Source organism: Alosa alosa, chromosome 13 (assembly GCF_017589495.1).
Source record: "Alosa alosa isolate M-15738 ecotype Scorff River chromosome 13, AALO_Geno_1.1, whole genome shotgun sequence".
Lineage (NCBI taxonomy): Eukaryota > Metazoa > Chordata > Actinopteri > Clupeiformes > Clupeidae > Alosa > Alosa alosa.
In genome coordinates, this window is record NC_063201.1 from 24,056,444 (window position 1) to 24,073,943 (window position 17,500).

Here is a 17,500-nt window from a genome sequence, read left to right on the forward strand (position 1 = left end):
ATTGCCTTGATTATATGGTATAGTATTGATAGACTGTGTTGTATTGTATTGACTATATTGTATAGTATTGATATTAGATTAGATTAGATTAGATTCAACTTTATTGTCATTTAGCAGGGTACAGGTACAGAGCCAATTAAATGCAGTAGACATCCAACCAGAAGTGCAAAAGAAGCATTAAATACCAAAGTGCAGGTTGAGTACAGTATTCTGTGTGGTTATGTAGACGATAGAGATTAATTATGTACTACAGTGTATAGTTAAATAAATACAGGTTTTCCAGATGACATGTCAGTGACAGATAAGGAGTATAGAGGGTTATTTACAGAAAGTATCAATAGACATTATATCTATATAATATATATTGTGCAGTTTTGGGTGTTAGTAGTGCAAGAGCATTGATGAAACAGTGCAGGAGTAAATGTAAACAAGTAAACAGTGCAGTGCAGTCAATATAAACAGGTAAACAGTGCAGAAGTAAGAAGGTAAACAAGTAAACAGCTAAAGAGCAAATGCTAGACAGATTTATAGACTGTGTAGAATTGCATTGACTATGGACTAATGCTGTTTCCACTGGGAGAGCATCTCCAGAGCTCTCTCACACACACACACACACACAGACACACACACACACACACACACACAATGCTGACACACTGTACTATACGTGTGTGTGTGTGTGTAACGCAATGTGTCTATCGCGTCAGTGTGTCCAATGCCGTGTGTGTGTGTGTGTGTGTGTGCGTGTGTGTGCGGTGTGTGTGTGTGTGTGTGTGTGTGTGTACAAAATGTGTGTGTGTGCACGCATGTGTGTGTGTGTGTGTGTGTGTGCACGCATGTGTGTGTGTGTGTGTGTGTGTGTGTGTGCGTGTGTGTACGCATGTGTGTGTGTGTGTGTGTACGTGTGTGTGTGTGTGTGTGTGTACGCATGTGTGTATGTGTATGTGTGTGTGTGTGTGTGTGTGTGTGTGTGTGCATGTGTCTATGCGTGTGTGTGTGTACGCATGTGTGTGGTGTGTGTGTGTGTGTGTGTGTGTGTGTGTGTGTGTGTGTCTGTGTGTGTGTACGCATGTGTGTGTGTGTGTGTGTGTGTACGCATGTGTGTGTGATCTCCGGCAGGCGTTTGTGATCTTCTGTGGACTGGGCATCAACAACACTATGATGTACAACCAGGTGAAGAAGACTTGGGCCAAGCAATCTGTGGCACTGGACGTGAGTTCATGACATCACTTCCTGTAGGCACTCATAGTAGTGTCTCTTCTGGACTGAATCTCAAAAGGGCACTGCAGCAACTGAGTGTTCCTGTGTCTGTGTTTGTGTGTGATAATGGTATGATTTTTGTGTACAATGTGTGAATGTGTGTGTGTTTCTTTATGTTCTTGTGTCTCTTTGTGTGTGTATGTGTGTGTGTGTGTGTGTGTGTGTGTGTGTGTGTCTTGTGTGTCCTTGTGTCTGTGTATGTGTGTGTGTGTCACACTGTCTCCTGCAGATGCTGTCCTACCATGCCACATGCTCCAAGGTTGAGGTGGACCGACTGAAGGTGAGTCCACCTACTGTATCTGATGCTCACCTGTGGGTCTGTGGGTTCCTCAGGGAGGGCTACTGAATGATGTTCTCCAGTAGGGTTCCTTAATGGAGGACTACTGTGTGATGTTCTCCAGTAGGGTTCCTCGGGGAGGGCTACTGTGTGATGTTCTCCAGTAGGGTTCCTCAGGGAGGGCTACTGTGTGATGTTCTCCAGTAGGGTTCCTCAAGGAGCAGGGGCGGAGCCAGAAGGGTGGCTCGGGGTGGCACAGGCTACCCTTAAAATTTGACTGGCCACCCCAGGTGCCACCCCAAAATCCTAGTCTATGGTTGGCCATTATGACGGTCTATGGCGGGACCTTTCTTGATGCACTTGGGCTAAACTGTATGTTTCTTTCGTCCCCCATGCCTGTTTTATTCGTCCCGACCAGGAGGAATAAATGAAACATTGCGCACGTTCCACTTTTGCTTAAATATATTCTGAACGGTTTTGTTCAGAGCTGAAAGTGCAACTGTATTTGACAAAAGACAGATGTAAGTTATTGCTAGTGACAAAATATTAACTTTCGGTGTGGTCTCTTTGTAAATAATGTTTAATTAAAAAGTCTTTTGATCGTCCCTGCTGTCCCCTATAGGCAGGTGTCCTATATCCAAGGGGAATATTCTCACCCCGATGTATTGCCACTCTGTTTCGAGGGACAAGGGGTAGGCTAGGGGAAGGAGAAGGGGAAGGGGAAGAATGACAAATGGGATTGAGCCTTAGGGTCTGTATGAATGTAAGATTATGTTTAGATTAAGGTTAGTCTTTAATTGGTGTTTATTTCATTCATGTTTCATACAAAAGTATTTTAGGCATTTAGTTGAGAGGTGTTTGTTGATTTTGGATGACTTTGTTATAGCTCTTTGCCAGCTCAGAAAAAAAAAGCAGGTCAAATTATTTTAACAATTACAGAAATAGATGGCCATAGATAGCCATATAATAGAATATAATTACAGTGCATGAAAATGCACTGTACTGTTCTTCCTAGGCTTCTTATTACAGTGCATGAAAATGCACTGTACTGTTCTTCCTAGGCTTCTTCTTATTCTTCTTCTTCTAACGCTGTTTAATGCAGCTTCAACCGCTTAACGTAGAAACTTCATTCAAACTATGTTACGTAGGTCTTACTTAGGACATGGGTGCTATGTATTTTTCAGCTTTGTAACTTTTATACTTTTTAAACTATTAATTAAAAACTAGTCAAAATGTACTTAACATGGGCTGATGACATCACAATAGAGCCGTTAAGCAATTAGAATCCTATGGCAGGTGTTCAGGCCACCTGGACCAACTGCCAGTCTCAGGCTTTAAGCATACAAACTGGCCCTATTAAGACTACACATCCTGTTCAACTGCTTCCTCTGCCAAAAACTGTTTCAAAATAAAAGTCCTCACTATAATATTTTACTGTTAAACAATTTAACCCTTTAAACTACTGAACTTTTTAACTGTTCAGCCATTGTAACTGTTACTTGTCATCAACTATGACTCCTACCTACTGTAGCTAGTTAGCTAAGTTAGCTAAGTAAAGATGGTTAAGATGCTAGCGTGTTAAGATACTTTAGTTAAGATTTTTAGCAAAACTACTAAAATGATTAGCTAAGTTAGCTAAGTCACATGGTTAGCATAGTTAGCATGCTAGCATGTTAGCATGCTAGTTAGCATTTTTAAAGTAAACTGCTTAGAATGATTAGCTAAGTTAGCTAAGTCACATGGTTAGATAGTTAGCATGCTAGCATCTTTAGCTAGCATTTTAGCAAAACTGCTAAAAATGATTAGCTAAGTTAGCTAAGTAACATGGTTAAGATAGTTAGCATGCTAAAATGTTAGCATGCTAGTTAAGATTTTTAGCAAAACTGCTTAAAATGATTAGCTAAGTTAGCTAAGTCACATGGTTAGCATAGTTAGCATGTTAGCATGTTAGTTAGCATTTTTAGCAAAACTGCTTAAAATGATTAGCTAAGTCAGCTAAGTAACATGGTTAGCATAGTTAAGATGCTAGTTAGCATAGTTAGCATAACTGCTAAAAAATAATTAGATAAGTTAGCTAAGTCACATGGTTAGCATAGTTAGCATTTTAACATTGTTAGCATGCTAGTTAGCATAGTAACTTGGTTAACATTATTATCTTTTTGTTAACATAGGTAGCATAACTGCTAGCAAACATTAGAGCCATTCCAAGTGTCAGTTATCAAATCAACTATCTACCTAAATAATTTAACCATTTAAAGCATCCACTTATTTAACCGTTCAATCATTCCAACTATATTAAACCTTATCTACCAAGTAAATCATTTACCTATATAAACTATCCACCTATTTAACTGTTCAGTCATTCCAACTATATTAAACCTCATCTACCTAGCAACCAATATAGTTTGTTTTTACTCTGTATGATATTTGACATCATATTTTTTGCATTTTCATGCACTGTATTTCCTTCAGGAAATGCTTTTCTAGTTACAGTGCATGAAAATGCACTGTACTGTTATTCCAAGGCTTTTTACAGTGCATGAAAATGCACTGTACTGTTATTCCAAGGCTTTTTCTTCTTCTTCTTCTTCTTCTTCTTCTTCTTCTAACGCAGTTAATGCAGCTTAAACCGCTTAACGAGAAACTTCATTCAAACTATGTTATGTAGGTCTTACTTAGGACATGTGGGCTTTGTATTTTTCATCTTTGTAACTTTTATACTTTTTAAACTATTAATTAAAAACTAATCAAAATTTCCCCATTGACTTAACATTATGATTATGACATCACAATACGGCCGTTAAGCAATTAGAATCCTATGGCAGGTGTTCGGGCCACCTGGATCAACTGCCAGTCTCAGGCTTTAAGCATACATACTGGCCCTATTAAGACTACACATCCTGTTCAACTGCTTCCTCTGCCAAAAACTGTTTCAAAATAAAAGTCCTCACTATAATATTTTTACTGTTAAAACAATTTAACCCTTTAAACTACTGAACTTTTTTAACTGTTCAGCCATTGTAACTGTTACTTGTCATCAACTATGACTCCTACCCACTGTAGCTAGTTAGCTAAGTTAGCTAAGTCACATGGTTAGCATAGTTAGCATGATAGCATGTTAGCATGCTAGTTAGCATTTTTAGCAAAACTGCTTAAAATGGTTAGCTAAGTTACATGGTTAGCATAGTTAGCATGCTAGCATGTTAAGACGCTTAGTTAGCATTTTTAGCAAAACTGCTTAAAATGATTAGCTAAGTCAGCTAAGTAACATGGTTAGCATATAGTTAAGATGTTAGCATGTTAGTTAGCATAGTTAGTTAATCATTTTTAGTAGTTATGCTAAGTTAGCTAAGTAATATGGTTAGCATGTTAGTTAACATAGTTAGCATAACTGCTAAAATGATTAATAAAGTTAGCTAAGTCACATGGTTAGCATACTTAGCATTTTAACATTGTTAGCATGTTAGTTAGCATAGTAACTTGGTTAACATTATTATCTTTGTTAACATAGTTAGCATAACTTCTAGCAAACATTAGAGCCATTTCAAGTGTCAGTTATCGTCAACTATCTACCTAAATAATTTAACCATTTAAACTATCCACTTATTTAACTGTTCAGTCATTCCAACTATATTAAACCTCATCTACCTAGCAACCAATATAGTTTGTTTTTTTTACTCTGTATGATATTTTACATCATATTTTTGCATTTTCATGCACTGTATTTCCTTCAGGAAATGCTTTTCTAGTTCTTCTTCTTCTTCTTCTTCTTCTTATTCTTCTTCTTCTAACGCAGTTAATGCAGCTTAAACCGTTTAACGTAGAAACTTCATTCAAACTATGTTGTGTATGTCTTACTTAGGACATGTGGGCTTTGTATTTTTCATCTTTGTAACTTTTATACTTTTTAAACTATTAATTAAAAACTAATCAAAATTTCCCCATTGACTTAACATTGGCTGATGACATCATAATAGAGCACTTAAGCAATTAGAATCCTGGGCCAGGTGTTCCGGCCACCTGCATCAACTGTCAGTTTCTCAGGCATACAGTCTCATTCTCTTAATAAGACTAGGCTACACATCTTGTTCAACTGTTTCCTCTGTCCACAACATAATTTAACCATTTAAACTATCCACCTATTTAACTGTTCAGTCATTCCAACTATATTAAACCTCATTTACCTAGCAAATCATTTAACCATTCAAACTATCCACCTATTTAACTGTTCAGTCATTCCAATTATATTAAACCTCATCTACCTAGTTCAGTCATTCCAACTATATTAAACCTCATCTACCTAGCAAATACTTTAACCTTTTAAACTATCCATCTATTTAACTGTTCAGTCATTCCAACTATATTAAACCTCATCTACCTAGCAAATAATTTAACCTTTTAACATATCCATCTATTTAACTGTTCAGTCATTCCAACTATATTAAACCTCATCTATCTAGTTCAGTCATTCCAACTATATTAAACCTCTTCTACCTAGCAAATAATTTAACCTTTTTAACTATCCACCTATTTAACTGTTCAGTCATTCCTAACAATGTCCCACGGCACACTAACATCCTGTGTGAAGAAAAAATAAACATACCATAGCCTAAAATTTTAAATAATACACAGATACAGCCTTATTATGGCTTCTATGTAAGACCTGCTCAATAAAACAAGCGCCCCTAGTTTCATTTGTAGGTGACTATATCTATAATTTAATTGTTGTTATGAACTGGATATGTGATGATTCTGTGAATACTGGATATGGGGGCCCTGTTGTACAATGCCTGCATACCACAAATAGTGCAATCATACAATCAATGAGAGCATGTGGTTATAAATTCTTTGATGCAACAGTTGCTTTTCTGGACCAGTGAGGGACATTTGGGTAATTTTCATGCACTTCACATCTTTTACTATTTCCTTTTTGTGTTGGAACATAGTGTCAATGGGCACATTCAAGATGAACTCATTTGACTGACAAGATCTGCCAGTTCGGGCGGCTGTAGACAGCTTGATAAAGTCAGATAGGCTAATGTCATATTAGCCCTATCTACCCCTACAATTCTTAAACAACACTTTTAATCATAAGTAGGCCTATAACAATACGTTAATTTCCAAAATGTCTGCTGGAGTGTTTAAAGTTGGCATCAAGTGCTCTGCTTCAGCCCTCTCTAGTTATAATTACAGTGCATGAAAATGCACTGTACTGTTCTTCCTAGGCTTCTTCTTATTCTTCTTCTTCTAACGCGTTTAATGCAGCTTCAACCGTTTAACGTAGAAACTTCATTCAAACTATGTTACGTAGGTCTTACTTAGGACATGGGTGCTATGTATTTTTCAGCTTTGTAACTTTTATACTTTTTAAACTATTAATTAAAAACTGTTCAAAATTTCCCCATAGACTTAACATGGGCTGATGACATCACAATAGAGCCGTTAAGCAATTAGAATCCTATGGCAGGTGTTCAGGCCACCTGTCCCAACTGCCATTCTCAGGCTTTAAGCATACAAACTGGCCCTATTAAGACTACACATCCTGTTCAACTGAAAACTGTTTCAAAATAAAAGTCCTCACTACAATATTTCACTGTTAAACAATTTAACCCTTTAAACTACTGAACTTTTTAACTGTTCAGCCATTGTAACTGTTACTTATCAACTATGACTCCTACCCACTGTAGCTAGTTAGCATGGTTAGCATAGTTCACATGTTAGCATTGCTAACATTGTTAGCATTGTTAGCAAAACTGCTAAAAATGATTGCTAACCATGTTACTTAGCTATAGTTAGCATGCTAGCATGCTAGTTAGCATTTTTAGCAAAACTGCTAAAAATGATTAGCTAAGTTAGCTAAGTAACATGGTTAGCATAGTTAGCATGCTAGTTAGCATTTTTAGCAAAAATGATTAGCTATGTTAGCTAAGTATTATGGTTATCATGTTAGCATGCTAGTTAGCATTTTTAACAAAACTGCTAAAAATGATTAGCTAAGTAACGTGGTTAGCATAGTTAGTGTGTTAGCACGCTAGTTAGCATAGTAACTTGGTTAACATTATTATCTTTGTTAACATAGTTAGCATAACTGCTAGCAAACATTAGAGCCATTCCAACTGTTAGTTATGGAGTCAACTATCTACCTAAATAATTTAACCATTTAAACTATCCACCTATTTAACTGTTCAGTCATTCCAACTATATTAAACCTCATCTACTTAGCAACCAATATAGTTTGTTTTTACTCTGTATGATATTTTACATCATATTTTTGCATTTTCATGCACTGTATTTCCTTCAGGAAATGCTTTTCTAGTTCTTCTTCTTCTTCTTCTTCTTCTTCTTCTTCTTCTTCTTCTTCTAACGCAGTTAATGCAGCTTAAACCGTGTAGCGTAGAAACTTCATTCAAACTATGTTCATTAGGTCTTACTTAGGACATGTGGGCTTTGTATTTTTCAACTTTGTAACTTTTATACTTTTTAAACTATTAATTAAAAACTAGTCAAAATTTCCCCATAGACTTAACATGGGCTGATGACATCACAATAGAGCCGTTAAGCAATTAGAATCCTATGGCAGGTGTTAGGGCCACCTGGACCAACTGCCAGTCTCGAGGCTTTAAGCATACAAACTGGCCCTATTAAGACTACACATCCTGTTCAACTGCTTCCTCTGCCAAAAACTGTTTCAAAATAAAAGTCCTCACTACAATATTTCACTGTTAAACAATTTAACGCTTTAAACTACTGAACTTTTTAACTGTTCAGCCATTGTAACTGTTACTTGTCATCAACTATGACTCCTACCCACTGTAGCTAGTTAGCTAAGTTAGCTAAAATAACATGGTTAAGATAGTTAGCATGCTAGCATGTTAACATACTAGTTAACATTTTTAGCAAAACTGCTAAAAATGATTAGTTAAGTTAGCTAAGTCACATGGTTAGCATAGTTAGCATGCTAGCATGTTAGCATGCTAGCATGTTAGCATGCTAGTTAACATTTTTAGCAAAACTGCTAAAAATGATTAACTAAGTTAGCTAAGTCACATGGTTAGCATAGTTAGCATGCTAGCATGTTAGCATGCTAGTTAGCATTTTTAGCAAAACTACTTATAATGATTAGCTAAGTTAGCTAAGTCACATGGTTAGCAAAGTTAGCATGCTAGCATGTTAGTTAGCATTTTTAGCAAAACTGCTAAAAATGATTAGCTAAGTTAGCTAAGTCACATGGTTAGCATACTTAGCATTTTAACATTGTTAGCATGCTAGTTAGCATACTTGGTTAACATTATTATCTTTGTTAACATAGTTAGCATAACTGCTAGCAAACATTAGAGCCATTCCAAGTGTCAGTTATCGTCAACTATCTACCTAAATAATTTAACCATTTAAACTATCCACTTATTTAACTGTTCAGTCATTCCAACTATATTAAACCTCATCTACCTAGCAACCAATATAGTTTGTTTTTACTCTGTATGATATTTTACATCATATTTTTGCATTTTCATGCACTGTATTTCCTTCAGAAAATGCTTTTCTAGTTCTTATTCTTCTTCTTCTTCTAGCACTTAATGCAGCTTCAACCGTTTAACATTAGAAACTTCATTCAAACTATGTTCACGTGGGTCTTACTTAGGACATGGGTGCTATGTATTTTTCAGCTTTGTAACTTTTATACTTTTTAAACTATTAATTAAAACTAATCAACATTTCCCCATTGACTTAACATTATGATTATGACATCACAATCGGCCGTTAAGCAATTAGAATCCTATGGCAGGTGTTCGGGCCACCTGGATCAACTGCCAATCTCAGGCTTTAAGCATACAAACTGGCCCTATTAAGACTACACATCCTGTTCAACTGCTTCCTCTGCCAAAAACTGTTTCAAAATAAAAGTCCTCACTACAATATTTCACTGTTAAACAATTTAACCCTTTAAACTACTGAACTGTTTAACTGTTCAGCCATTGTAACTGTTACTTGTCATCAACTATGACTCCTACCCACTGTAGCTAGTTAGCATGGTTAGCATGTTAGCATGCTAACATGTTAGCATGCTAGTTAGCATTTTTAGCAAAACTGTTAAAAATGATTAGCTAAGTTAGCTAAGTAACGTGGCTAGCATAGTTAGCATGCTAGCGTGTTAGCATGCTAGTTAGCATTTTTAGCAAAACTGCTAAAAATGATTAGCTAAGTTAGCTAAGTAACGTGGTTAGCATAGTTAGCATGCTAGCGTGTTAGCATGCTAGTTAGCAGTTTTAGCAAAGCTGTTAAAAATGATTAGCTAAGTTAGCTAAGTAACATGATTAGCATACTTAACATGTTAGCATGCTAGTTAGCATAGTTAGCATACCTACTAAAAATGATTAGCTAGGTTAGCTAAGTCACATGGTTAACATAGTTAGCATGTTAGTATTGCTAACATGCTAGTTAGCATAATTACTAAAAATGAAAACATTAGCTAAGTTAAGTAACTTGGTTAACATTATTATATTTGTTAACATAGTCAATATAACTGCTAGCAAACATTAGAGCCAAACATCAATTCAACATCAAACATCAAACGTCAATTATCTACCTAAATAATTTAACCATTTAAATTATCCACCTATTTAACCGTTCAATCATTCCAACTATATTAAACCTTATCTACCAAGTAAATCATTTAACTATATAAACTATCCACCTATTTAACTGTTCAGTCATTACAACTATATTAAACCTCATCTACCTAGCAACCAATATAGTTTGTTTTTACTCTGTATAATATTTTACATCATATTTTTGCATTTTCATGCACTGTATTTCCTTCAGGAAATGCTTTTCTAGTATATTTTAATGTCCCCATGATGGAATTTGTTTTAGCACAGCATAACCCATTAGCATTAATAGACAACTTAGATTTAATATGTTTGTTTATTTGTATTTGCACAGCATAACCCATTAATAGACAACTTAGATTTAATATGTTTGTTTATTTGTATTTGCATTTTATTCAAATACAAAGACATTGTATGTGAGAGTATGGTCTTTGCCCTTCAATTGATGAGTATGGTGTTTGGTGCATGGTTTTCCTAATGTATTTGTGCTAATTTAACATCTTGAGCCTGTTTCTGTTTATCTGGATGTTTTGCCTCATGCCACCCTTGAATTAATCAGTGCCCCACTAGGGCCACCCTTGTCTAGAATCGCCACTGTCAAGGAGGACTATTGTGTGATGTTCTCCAGTAGGGTTCCTCAAGGAGGACTACTGTGTGATGTTCTCCAGTAGGGTTCCTCAGGGAGGGCTACTGTGTGATGTTCTCCAGTAGGGTTCCTCAAGGAGGACTATTGTGTGATGTTCTCCAGTAGGGTTCCTCAAGGAGGGCTACTGCGTGATGTTCTCTAGTAGGGTTCCTCAGGGAGGGCTACTGTGTGATGTTCTCCAGTAGGGTTCCTCAGGGAGGGCTCTCCAGTAGACCAGTGGAGTTCCATGATCTGGAAGACAATCTGATCTGATGTTCTTGTGTAGAAAAGGTTGTGTGTGTGTTTCTGTGGTTTGTGTGTGTGCGTGTGTGTGTGTGTGTGTTTCTGTGGTGTGTGTGTGTGTATGTGTGTCCTGCAGGCAGCTAAGATCCCCTTGACTGGTGAGTTGGGGATTGACCAGTTCCACTTTAACGACTTCTCCCTGGACAGCGATGCCATGGCAACTGCATCCCTCAGAATGTTCCTGGAGCTGGGAGTCGTGCAGAAATTTAAGATTGACTATGAGGTGAGTGTGTGTGTGTGTGTGAGTGTGTCCATGTACTCGTGTGTGTGAGTGTGTGTGTGTGTGCGCTCTAACACTATAAGATCACCTCAACTGCGGTCTGTGCCAGCTAATGAAGATGTGGCCTTGTGTGACTGGAAAAGTGTGACAAACAAAATGAGACGATCTAGTCGTCTGGTGCAGCACGTTAGATGAGACAATCTCTATATCTTTCACTGTCTCTCTCTCCCTCTCTCTATCTTTCGTTCTTCCTCACCATCCCTCTTCCTCTCCCTCTCTCTTTCTTTCCCCCTCTGTCTCTCTCACTGTCAGGTTCTGTGTCGCTGGCTTCTGACCGTAAGAAAGAACTACCGGACGGTGGCGTACCACAACTGGCGTCACGCCTTCAACGTGTCCCAGTGCATGTTCGTCATCATCACTGTGAGTTCCTACCTCCTTCTCCTCCCAAACAACTCCCCCTCCTCTCTCCCTCAGAAAAGCTCTAGCTGCGTGCACATTGCCCCAACACACTCCAACACACTCCAACATTGGATCAGTGTGCACGGTCAGTCTGTGTCTGTTTGACCTGTCCAAAGCTTTTTATGTACTGTCTGACCAGTGTGGAGCAGGAAGGGGGTTGTTGGGGCAACTTTAGAATGTGGGACTTTGTTAGGGCAACTTTATAATGTGGGAGTTTTTTGGGGCAACTTTAGAATGTGGGAGTTTGTTTATTTGTGTGTAAGCTCCTCAGCAGAAGTCTACTCAGACAGGAGAAAAGCTTTGGTGAATGGCCTGTGTAGCTAAGAACTGGCCCAGGACAACAGGGGCTTTATATGTAACAAGAGGTTTGTTTATCTCTGTGTGTGTGCATGTGTGTGTGTGTGTTTGTCCAGACGGCTGGTTTCCGGGAGGTTCTGTCCGATTCGGAGATTCTGGCGCTCATGGTGGGCTGTCTGTGTCACGACTTGGATCACCGTGGAACCAACAACGCCTTCCAGGCCAAGTCAGTACCACCTCTAGGCCAAGTCAGTACCACCTCTAGGCCAAGTCAGTACCACCTCCAGGCCACTTCTGGGTCAGTTGGTTGGGTCAGGGTCTTGAGGGTCCGCCAGTATATTGGTTTGGTTTTTCAGTGTTTCAGAACTACAACTTCTTTATTTTTAGAACCTCAAGCACACAATAACAACATACGTCTGTAGGTAGGGTGTGTTTAGAACAGTGTGTGTGTATGTAGGGTGTGTGTGTGTAAGGTGTGCGTTTAGAGGTCTGTAGGGAGGGTGTGTGTTTAGAACAGAATCTTAAAAGCACCAATTTCCACCCCTTTCATTCCAAAATTCTAAAACATGTTTTTTAATACTTCAGAATAACATTTGATAAATTAACCGTACATTTTTCAGTAGCCATAGGTGTTTAGATTTGAACAAAATTGTTTGGTTCTTAACAGGAGCTTTTACTGCCCGATTTTGTTTACCGTGCTCGGAGTTTGGTGCTGGGCTGGTGGGTGCCCAATTTCCGCCCACTCACTCGGCACATCAATGGTTAGACCGAGAATTCTCGTTGCAAAATCAAAATTCCACTGGAGCTCCAAGCGGATTTGTGCACACAGCCTTACAACACTGTTTACAGCTCTTCGAGTCACGGTAAAATGTCATTTTTGGTACATAGCTAATTTAGATACACTTATGGTGTGGGTGCTTGCATTTTTTTAGGAATCTGCCGTCTTGGTTTGTATATAAATGAATAGTAAGGGACACATACTGTACATGTAAGAGGGCGAACATAGGGGACAGGTGGAAATAGGTGACTTTCCGATAGGTCTGTAAATAAGTTGCGTGTTCCTCCTGTGATGTTCCTCCTTCATTCTCTGGTGCCCCCTGCAGGACGGGTTCGGCATTGGCACTGCTGTATGGCACCTCAGCCACACTGGAGCATCATCACTTCAACCACGCCGTCATGATCCTGCAGAGCCAGGTCACACACACACATAAATATATATATATACAGTACACACACACACACACACACACACACACACACACACACACACACACACACACACAAACACACACACACACACACACACACACAAATATGCACACACACACACACACACACACACTTGGGGAAAATAAGTACTGAACACGTCAACATTGCCATTCAACTTTTTTCCTTATAACTGTACTTATGGACATTAATGTTTGTATTTTTATATATGTGTGGATTAATACCAATGTCATCTTCATGCAAATAGCCTCACTGGAAGTATAGTTACTGAAAAAAATGTTGATGCGTGTAATACTTATATCCCACGCTGTAGGCACACACGCACACACACATACAGACACACACAGACACATACACACACACACACACACACACACACACACAGTACCCACCGTCACTTTACAGTTTTTCTCGATTGCTTTACAGTAGAGATGCACCGATATGGAATTTTAGGGCCGATAACGATAACCGATATTTATTGGTTTGTTGTGGCCGATACCGATACGATAACCGATAATATTACTCTTGAAGTAATTTTACCTACCACCAAATGATGGACAGAACTCATAATAGTCCTCAATAGTACAGCAGTCAACATAACAGTAGCCTAGCCCTACAGTATGTGTGGCTCCTTTAAGTGAACCTGACGTCAGTGAATTGCGAGTGAGTGGCTAGAGAGTATGAATCGTTTTCATTTAGGACTAAACACTCATAAACGGCTCAGCTGGAAATAAGCTACAGTATAGCGACCAAATCAGAGTTTGTGAGGGAAACTTAGGTTTAGTTTCAACTGTGGGTAACTGAATAAAGCTGCAACTCCTCAGACTGTATCTTATGTCCGTCTACTCTGTTGCGCACAACCTGCTGCAGCAGAAATGAAAGGGGTTAGCCCCGAAGGTTTTAATAACTTATTATGATGACCTGTCTGGAACTGAAGCAGGAATGGTTAGCATATTTCTAGGTAATAATACAAAACCCAAGCTAAAGTAATGCAAATATAATACTAAAACACAACTTAGAACTAGGCCTACTTATGTACTCGTCCCACTAACGAGTTTGTTTATTTATTTCCCCGACCAGCGCGGTAAAGTGCAAACACATCAGCACAAGACGACTCTAGATAGGGCTGAGCTCCGCTCTGATAAGGTTAAATGATCATTCACAAGAGGATTTTGAGATGCACAGATTCCCAAATGAACGCATATCCACAGATTTTGTTAGAGTGGTGAAATACATTCACACCACTGACATTATATTGAGGAAAAAGTATAGCCAACCAAGCTCAAGTAGCTCAGTGTAGCCAGACGGACCTTACGTAGGCCTAAATTAGGACTTTAAAAAATATCGGCTCAAATTATCGGCCAGAATTCTGTTATCGGACCGATATGATATTTTAATTTTTTCACTTATCGGCCAATAATATATCGGCCGCCGATATATAGTGCATCCCTACTTTACAGTTTTTCCCGATTGCTTTGACCTGCTTAAGGAAACTGGGATCCACTTGGTCTTCACTTTCTTTGCACAGCAGAAGTCATCTCTTGCGAATGTGCACACACGTTTTTGTTTAGCACGTGGAAACCAATAAAGTGGTCTTCATTTGAGGTCTTTGAATGACATCTGTATGAACTGTTTTGCAAAAAGGTGTGAGAAATGTGTGAACCCAATGAAAACGTGTGAACACATTTGCAAGAGATGACTTCTGCTGTGCAAAGAAGGTGTTCATGAAGACCAAGTGGATCCCAGTTTCTTTAAGCAGGTCAAAGCAATTGAGAAAAGCTGTAATGTACTGTACAGACTAGGCAGTGCTTATAACAAGCTTCTGGCTTTACGCACATACAGTAAATGCTGTTTGAGTGTATGCGTGTAGATGTGTGTTAATGAGTGTGTGTGAGTGTTTGTGTATGTGTTTGTGTGTGTGTGAGTGTGTGTGAGTGGAAGTATATGTGTGTGAGTGTGTGCGTGAGTGTGTATGTGTGTATATGGGAGTGTGTGTGTGAGTATGTGTGTCTGTGTGTGAGTATGTGTATCAGTGTGTGTGTGAGAGCTGGCTGTTTCCCAGTGAGAGTATGGATGCCTGAGGCGAGTGTTTAATTTCTTATCAAGTTTACCTTCAGCCCTAATGGGCCTTTAGCTCCACATCCATTACTCCTCCAGGCAAGCACACACACACACACACACACACACACACACACACACACACACACACACACACACACACACACACACACATACACACAGATACACACACAGATACACACACACACACACACACACACACACACACACACACACTGCAGCCTGCCTCTCATTAACACGTTTACACAGTGTATGAGTGTGAGGTGTGTGTGTGCGCAACTAGCAGAAGTGTGTGTTTGAATCCTTTGGGGTGCTCAGTAAGAGCTGAAATGAATTAAGTTGGACAGAACTCTCCTGGTGGAGTGTTCGCTTACAGGTAGTGTCATCACAGTGTGACATCACAGCCCCACCGACCGTCTCAGAAAGACAGACTGTAGACAGAAGACTATAAGTCCCGACTTATACGTAGGCTGTGACTATTGTAGCTGTTTATCACAACTGTAGGCTGTGACTATTGTAGCTGTGACTATTCTGTAGGTTGTGACTATTGTAGCTGTAAGTCGGATCTGTAGGCTGTGACCACTGAAGCTGTGACTATTCTGTAGGTTGTGACTATTGTAGCTGTGATTGTGTTCTGTAGCCTGTGGCTATTGTAGCTGTAAGTCAGGTCTGTAGGTTGTGACTATTGTAGCTGTGACTATTGTAGCTGTGACTATTGTACCTGTGACTGTGTTCTGTTTAATTTGCTGTAACTGTGTTTTCCTGACTGCAGGGCCACAACATATTCGCCAGTCTGACATCTAAAGAATACAGCAACATGATGCAACTCCTTAAACAGGCTATCCTTTCCACTGACCTCACACTCTACTTCCAGTGAGTTACATGCACACACTCACACACCCACATGCACACGTGCACACACACATACAAACACACATCTAAAGAATACAGCAACATGATGCAACTCCTTAAACAGGCTATCCTCTCCACTGACCTCACACTCTACTTCCAGTGAGTTACATACACACACTCACACACACACTCTCACACACACATACACACATGCACACACACATACAAACACACATCTAAAGAATACAGCAAGATGATGCAACTCCTTAAACAGGCTACTTCCAGTGAGTTACTTAAGCAATAAGCCCCGAGAAGATATATATATATATATATATATATATATATATATATATATGTGTGTGTGTGTGTGTGTGTGTGTGTGTGTGTGAGAGAGAGAGAGAGTATATATGTGTGTGTGTGTGTTTGTGTGTGTATATTTGTGTGTGTGTATGTGTGTGTATATATATATATGTGATATATGTGTGTGTGTGTGTGTATCTGTAGACCAGTGTCCGGCTGGCTTCCATCAGGCAGAAAGGGAGGGCTGCTCAGTGTGAGGGGTTGAGTGTGCAATACCGTCTCCAGACACTGAGGGGCGCTAAGCTCCTGTCATGTCCTGTGGCCCCTCAGCGTTCCCCTGTGGGACAGTTCATGACTCAAACACCACAGTCCTCTCGAAGAAATACACACTCACCTCGTTTCCACTTGGAAAATATGCTACAGTATATAAATCCATTTACCTTTTATGACTGCAGGGCCAGTCATTGGTGAATGATCTAATTCGCTGCTGTGGTTTCCCTGTGCAGGAGGAGGACTGAGTTCTTTGAGAGTGTCCTCTCCGGGCAGTTCAGCTTGACCAATGAAGATCAGCGAGAGGTGCTCAGGTAACCACATGGGCAGAAACGACACAGCACAGGTGTGACTCAAGAGACACTCAGAGGGTCTAACACACTCCACTTCCTCCCCACACACACACACATACCATACACATACACACACACACACACACACACACACACCTGCAGGTCGATGCTGATGACGGCATGTGACCTGGGTGCAGTGACGCGACCTTGGGAGATCTCCAAACAGGTAAGACACAGTCACAGTTGTGTTTCTGTGTGTGTGTGTGTGTGTGTGTGTGTGTGTGTGTGTGTGTGTGTGTGTGTGTGTGTGTATGCAAGCGGCCTGTCTGTGTGTGTGTGTGTGTGTGTGTGTGTGTGTGTGTGTGTGTGTATGCAAGCGTGCCTGTGTGTGTGTGTGTGTGTGTGTGTGTGTGTGTGCGTGCCTGCCCGTGT

At 39.4% G+C, this 17,500-nt stretch overlaps 1 protein-coding gene across 1 annotated transcript in view; it reads left to right on the forward strand.

The window, feature by feature from the left end:
- pde11al (phosphodiesterase 11a, like) overlaps nt 1-17,500 on the forward strand; it is a 29,014-nt gene that overhangs the window by 9,919 nt on the left and 1,595 nt on the right. Inside the window, exons 9-17 of the mRNA XM_048260987.1 lie at nt 1,120-1,212; nt 1,490-1,540; nt 11,148-11,294; nt 11,604-11,711; nt 12,164-12,273; nt 13,151-13,241; nt 16,126-16,226; nt 17,012-17,089; nt 17,231-17,294. Of these exons, the coding sequence (XP_048116944.1) occupies nt 1,120-1,212; nt 1,490-1,540; nt 11,148-11,294; nt 11,604-11,711; nt 12,164-12,273; nt 13,151-13,241; nt 16,126-16,226; nt 17,012-17,089; nt 17,231-17,294 (843 nt within the window). The remainder of the gene's footprint in view (nt 1-1,119; nt 1,213-1,489; nt 1,541-11,147; nt 11,295-11,603; nt 11,712-12,163; nt 12,274-13,150; nt 13,242-16,125; nt 16,227-17,011; nt 17,090-17,230; nt 17,295-17,500) is intronic.